General features: G+C 40.2%; 1 protein-coding gene across 1 annotated transcript; it reads left to right on the top strand.

Moving 5' to 3' along the window:
- The first annotated feature begins 638 nt into the window (after positions 1–638).
- LOC106088892 (gustatory and pheromone receptor 33a) lies at positions 639–6629 on the top strand. The gene is made up of 5 exons (XM_059365494.1): positions 639–668; positions 5050–5480; positions 5537–5878; positions 5954–6419; positions 6505–6629. Exons 1-5 carry the CDS (start codon positions 639–641, stop codon positions 6586–6588), a joined length of 1353 nt encoding a protein of 450 aa, XP_059221477.1. The 3' UTR covers positions 6589–6629.
- Positions 6630–6988: the final 359 nt, after the last annotated feature.

Below are 6988 nucleotides of genomic sequence, written 5' to 3'. Positions count from 1 at the left end.
ACGGCGGTCTCAATACACTTTATAGCATGTAAGATATTTATTTCGCCCATGTTTTATTCTTAATTGGGATTTATTTCAATTATAGCCAAGATAGGATCTTTTAAATTTAGCCGCCCTATAATCCGTTCATTCCATGCTCATTGGAAAAATAGTGTTTAAAGACATATATTTTTCTGTTATACTAATAACACTTTCAATTTAACAAAATATTTTATTCTACACCACATATTTTATTTTATTTTGTTATTAAGTATTCTAATGTGTTTATTTAATCTTATGTTATTTTTCCCAATACTGTCTATGCCGTTCGTTTATGCTTCCCCATGAAAGCCAGCACTGCAGGGTTTTTAATATACTAATTGTCCTGGACAAATAACCCAAACAAAGATGTTATCTGGCGTTACAAAAGTGCGTTTGTTTTTATGCTTAAAAGCACCTGCGCTTTTTCGAAATGGTCAGCATTTAAATGAGTGCTCAACTCTTTCGAGCAAACTTTAATTGTTAAACCAGTTCGGTGAAGTAAAGTCTTAGGCTCGCAATACTTAAGTGTATAAAAACAAATAACAACAGTAACAACTACCTAAAGGAAAACAAGTGAAAGTGATAGAAAAAGTGAAAGCCAAATAAAATTACAAAAAATGAATATTTTTATTAAAACCCTATCATTGGTAAATAATAGAGAAAATTTTTAAACTAAACACAAACAAGTAAAAAGGCATTCGGCCCGGCCGAACTTGTGATACCCACCACCTTGGGTACATCCGTAAACCTCCTTTCGTCAAAATCCGGTGAAAAGGCATACCTTATGCCCCATTGCAGCTTTTTCGAAATATGTTTCGATTTGGACCAAATACTAATAAGTACAAGTCAATGTTCAATTGTGTATAACAAAATATTGATCTTTTTAGTAGCTATATCTAAAAATAAACCGATTTGAACCATATACGACAAGGATGACGAAAAGCCTAACATATGTCACTGTGTCAAATTTCAGTGAAATCGGATTATAAATGCGCCTTTTATGGGGCTAAGACTTTAAATCGAGTTAATCTGGACCGATTTGGGCCTAGTTGCAGAAAAATGTCGAAGAGCCTAACACAACTCATTGTCCCAAATTTTAGCGACATCGGTCAATAAATGCGCCTTTTATGGGCTCAAAACTTTAAATCGAGACATCGGTCTATATGGCAGCTATATCCAAATCTGGACCGATCTGGGTCAAATTGCAGAAAGATGTCAAGGGATCTAACGCAACTCACTGTCCCAAATTTGGCAAAATCTAATTGCGACTTCTAGAGGCACAAGAAGTTAAGATCCCAAATCGGTTTATATGGCAGCTACATCCAAATCTGGACCGATTTGGGCCAAATTTAGGAAGGATGTCGAAGGGCCTTACAAAACTCACTGTCCCAATTTTTGGCAAAATCGGATAATAAATGTGGCTTTTATGGGCCTAAGACCCTAAATCTGCGGATCGGTCTATATGGGGGCTATATCAAGATATAGTCCGAATAGCCCATCTTCGAACTTAACCTGCTTATGGACAAACAAGAAAAAGCGTGCTAAGTTCGGCCGGGGCGAATCTTATATACCCTCCACCATGGATCGCATTTGTCGAGTTCTTTGCGCAGAATCTCTTTATAGGCAAACAAGTTATAGTCCATAGGCTCCAGAATGGAGGCCACCGTAGCGCAGATGTAAGCATGTCCGCCTATGTCGCTGAACGCCAGGGTTCGAATCCTGGTAAGGTACTATGCCATGTAAAACTTCTCTCCAAAGAGGTGTCGCACTGCGGCACGCCGTTCGGACTCGGCTATAAAAAGGAGGCCCCTTATCATTGAGCTTAAAACTTGAATCGGACTGCACTCATTGATATGTGAGAAGTTTGCCCCTGTTCTTTAGTGGAATGTTCATGGGCAAAATTTGCATTTGCAGAGGCTCAAGAAGTCAAGACCCAAGATCGGTTTATATGGCAGCCATATTAAAACATGGACCGATTTGGCCCATTTACAATCCCAACCGACCTACACCAATAAGAAGTATTTGTGCATAATTCAAGCGGCTAGCTCTGCTCCTTCAAAAGTTTGCGTGCTTTTGACAGACAGACGGACGGACGGACATGGCTAGTTCGACTTAAAATGTCACGACGATCGTATTTTTCGAGGTCTTACAAACAGAATGACGAAATTAGTATACCCCCATCCTATGGTGGAGGGTATAAAAAAGAATCTGTGCAAAATTTCAGCTCAATATCTCTATTTTTAAAGACTGAAGCGTGATTTCAACAGACAAACGGACGGACATGGCTAGATCGTCTTACGCTGATCGAGAATATATATACTCTATAGGGTCGGAAATGGATATTACGATGTGTTGTAAACGAAATGACTAAATGAATATACCCCCATCCTTCGGTGTGTTGCAAACGAAATGACATCCCCCATCCTTCGGTCGTGGGTATAAAAAGGAATATCCAATTTAAGCGCCATGTATTTGGGGAACTGCCCCACCCGAAAATATTTTCCTATTATATAAAAGCTATTAAGTGTGTGAAAATTGATTGATTTTCGGGATATTGATACTCATTTTCGGGACAGAGACCCTGGGGTCCGCCCCACACTCAAAGAGCACTTATTTACCAATAATACCATTATAGGGCTCATATTAAATGTATTTGAAAGTAGTGCACGAGTCTTATATTTACTTTAAGCGCCAAGTGTCTTGGTGGCCACCCCACCACCGAAATACCTCCAAACCGGAAATATTTACCAGTACGGTAATAAAGGACTCAAAATAAAGACATTTGGGAGTAGACTAAAAATTTGCCCAGGAACCGAGCAGGGGCAAATTCCCACACGTCAATGAGTGCTATCTGATTTATGCTAAAACTCAATTATTAGAACTTTTTTTATAGTGTAGTCCGAAAAGCGTGCCCCAGTGCGACACCTCTTTGGGGAGAATTTTGTACTTGACCATGTATGGCATGGTACCACGCAAATGTCGCCAGTATTAAGAGGTAATAACCACCGCTTTAATTTTGTCCGATGTTCTCACCAGGATTCGAACGCTGGCAATCGGCGTCATAGGCAGACATTGGCTACAGTGGCACGAGTTCTTGTATAGTGTAATCTTCGTCTGCCGAGAGGTGGCATCGTTTCTAAACTGCTTACTTAGTCCAAAGTAGCATCTGTTTGCCAGTATTATTCTTCGCTTTATCTCAAAACTGGTGTCATTCGTTTCGGTTACGGCGGCAAGGCTTTTTGGGAGTTGAAACCATCCATTTCGTCTTATCTCAATTTGCTGCCAGACCCATTTTCACTGACTCTCTTTCGATTCTTTCAAAGGCTGCAGTTACTACTTCCGGTGACCGACCTATGATATCGATGCCGTCGGCATAGGCGAGTAGCATGTGTTCTCTTGTGATTAATGTGCCATATCTATTCACATCTGCATCTCATTTAATCTTCTCCAGCAGGATATTAAAGAGATCACACGATAGGCTGTCTCCTTGTCTGAAACCTCGTTTGGTATTAAATGGTTCGGAGAGATTCTTTTCTATTCTTACTGAGGAACGCGTATCAGCAAGTGTCATCCTGCAGAGTCTTATTAATTTTGCAAGGATACCAAACTCAGACATGGCTTGAGATACCTTTGAACGTAAAGGAGTATCGAAGGCGGCTTTGTAGTCAACAAAGAGATGGTAGTTGTTGATTTGTCCTTCTTGGGTCTTGTCCAGGATTTGGCGCAGTATGAATATCTGGTCTAGGGTGGATTTACCAGGTCTAAAGCCGCATTGATAGGGCCCAATTATCTCATTGACTTTAGGTTTTTCATCTTTCACGCAGTACACTCGAGAGTATCTTGTATGCGATGGGGGGGGGGGAGACTTATTCCTCTGTAGTTGGCACATTCCGTCTTGTCCCCTTTCTTGTGTACGGGACATAGTATGCTGAGGTTCTAATCAAGGGGTATGCGTTCTTCTAGCCAGATTGTGCAGATAAGGTGATCAGCGTGTCGCCTCCAGTCTTAAACAGTTCAGCGGGTAACCCATCGGCTCCTACTGCCTTGTTGTTCTTTAGTCGGGTCACTGCTACTTGGACCTCATTCTGACTAGGAGGTAAACATTCTATACCATCATCAGGGATTGGTTCTGAGGTATCGTCTTCGACGCCAACGTCGGACACTAGCAGTTGGGTAAAATATTCTTTCCATATCCTCAGCATGCTATCTGTGTCAGTTACCAGATTTCCTTCTTTTCCTTTTTCTTTCTGCGGAATAGATGTTTCTCCTCTCTCCTTTTCTCCCGATGCCTCTCCTTCATCTGGCGCGTTGCTACTGATTGTGGGGTTGCTCTATATGCCGCATTCTTGGCTTCAGTAGCATCTCGACACTCTTGGTCGTACCATGGGATTCTTGGAGGAGGCTCCCGGTACCCTAGTATGGATTTCGGGGCATTTTCCATGGAGTGGGCAATAGTTTGCCACTGCACTCATCGGAACAAGGAGTGCTTTCATCAAGCAGTTGGGTCAGTTGAGTGGAGTATGCCGCTGCCATTTGTTGTGTTTGTAGCTTTTTAATGTCCAGCTTCCGTGCAGTGTCAGATCGTACTTTCCTCGCCATGTTAAAACGGGTGCGAACCTTTGCTGCAACGGAGGGACACAAAATACCTTTTTAGAAAAAAAGAATCCAACCTGGGTGGTTAATAGATGAGCGAAATCAAGGTTAACGATTTTGATTGATAAAAATTCGCTAAGTTATTGATGTTTGAAAATCGAAGATCCCATTCGGTTGATTTTTGGGCTTGCGAAGGTTAAATGGTGTCATGAATGTGACTTTTATGTGTCCAAGACATTAAATCGGGAAATTAATCTGTATGAAATATATATATACAAATCAATCATCCCTGTGCCAGCATCATATTCAGCAGGTTTGTCGAGGAATCCAGTATACACAAAAGATTTCTCCAAATGTTAATGTATTTTATTCTACTCTTCCTATTTAAGTTTTAAACGAATTTTGTATTTTTGTTCATACGCTTTTCATTTTCAGCTATATGGTGTTATGCCGTATGAACGATTGAATCCTCGTTCGAATCTTTTTCATTATCTTCAAATGTATATCATACCAATATTGTATTTGATTTGTTATGGGCTCATCAATTTGGGACCCTTTGGCATCTATCAGCAGATCAGTTGTGACAGTGTCTGTCGTTTGGGTAACTCACTTTTGATCCATCTCGGATGTTTTCTGTACATTTCCATGCATGCGCTGAATCTGTGGAGACGTAAGAAGTTTTTTATGGTGTTTCAACGATCTCTGCAGGATATTGATGATTGTCTGCAAAAATGCGCCGAAGTTGGTGTTGCTAGAAAAGAGAAGAAATCGAACAGAAAGAAGATATGCATTTTCTATAGTACTTGGATTGTGGTCATAGGACTATTTGCAGCTTCCATGCTCTTTGATATCAATGAATTGGTTTAGTGAGTAGTAGTGGCTTTGTATGGATTTGAAATTTACTATGCTATTTCTTTTGCAGCTACTACCATGAATACTTTTTCATTTCGTTGATGGTCTCAAATTTTCCTTACTCTGCTGCCAGTATTATGCTGGGCCAGTTCATTTATTTTGTGTCGGAAATCTCTCAACGCTTTCAGAGGTTGAATGAACTTTTTGAAAGGATCAGTTATGAAAGCGATAGCAAGCATGCTCCACTAATGATTTTCAATGTGGAGATCGGCACCAAAAAGGATATGCCAGCAAATCAGGAGCTGCGCCATAGGCATTTTGCTGAGAACATGGCAACAATCAATGAGGATAATGATGACCCCAATGATGATATGGATCGTTTCTATGATACTGAAATCGTTCCAGATGAAGGGTAACTTGATCAAGAAATGTTATCATTAAAATAGTGTTTGTAGTAACTCATCTCTTTGTCTTGTTCGCTCTACAGGCCCACCTCGGAGAGCAATATGCCCAAACTCTTTGAACTTCATGATAAAATTCTTTCCTTAAGTGTCCTTACCAATGCCGAGTATGGGCCCCAGTGTGTGCCCTTCATGGCCGTGTGCTTTGTCATTACGATTTTCGGCATCTTTCTGCTGACAAAAGTTTATTTCATAGTTGGTGGCAAGAGTCGCTTGCTGGACTATGTCATTTTGCTTTTCCTCGTTTGGAGTGTGATCACAATGGCTGTGGCTTACATGGTTTTGCGTTTGTGCAGCAATGCCAATAGTTTCTCTAAACAATCGGCCATGATTGTCCATGAGATAATGCAAAAGAAGCCGGCGTTTATGTTGGGCAATGACCTTTACTACAACAAAATGAAATCGTTCACCTTACAATTCCTGCACTGGGAGGGATATTTCCAATTCAATGGTATTGGCTTGTTTACCCTGGACTACACATTTATATTTTCGGTATGTCTAATGCAATGATGAGGTTAAATGATGATTTTCCATTAACCATATTTTCATTTCCATTTAATTTTCCATTTCCTTGCAGACTGTCAGTGCAGCCACATCCTACCTGATTGTGTTGCTGCAATTCGATATGAGTGCAATTTTGAAATCTGAAGGTTTGCTTTAAAACACCACAGTTTCGAACCAAACAAACACACACACCCACACAATGTCTCATCCAATATTAAATTTTGCAAATAAAGTTCGACCGTTTTGCTCATCCCGTTTAGCATTCACTCTGCTCGGCAAGGGCGAAATTGAATTGTTGGTTTTTTTTTGCCCTGTTAGCAGGTTAAAATGTAATTTTCAATTTTTAGAATAGACTGTTAGTACTGTTGTGTGCACATAACACTGAATAAATGATGAAGTTTTTGAATTTTTATATCCTGTGCCATAGAGTGGGGTATAAGAAATGCGTTGTGACAAGCTTGGTATATTGAAGTGCACACCATGTCGTTGTGGGTCGATTAAGCATTGGATCTTTTTAAAACCTTTAACTAACCATTCTTATCCAAAATGGCTAAAAT

This window comes from Stomoxys calcitrans, chromosome 3, assembly GCF_963082655.1.
Source record: "Stomoxys calcitrans chromosome 3, idStoCalc2.1, whole genome shotgun sequence".
NCBI classification, from domain to species: Eukaryota; Metazoa; Arthropoda; class Insecta; order Diptera; family Muscidae; genus Stomoxys; species Stomoxys calcitrans.
This window is presented reverse-complemented; position numbering and strand designations above follow the sequence as displayed.

Bases quoted from the DNA above. Each gene is read 5' to 3' on its own strand.
- LOC106088892 (XM_059365494.1), top strand. From the start codon at position 639: ATGAATATTTTTATTAAAACCCTATCATTG. The intron at 5,481-5,536 runs GTGAGTAGTAGT...TTTCTTTTGCAG, and splicing joins GATATCAATGAATTGGTTTA to CTACTACCATGAATACTTTT. The intron at 6,420-6,504 runs GTATGTCTAATG...ATTTCCTTGCAG, and splicing joins ACTACACATTTATATTTTCG to ACTGTCAGTGCAGCCACATC.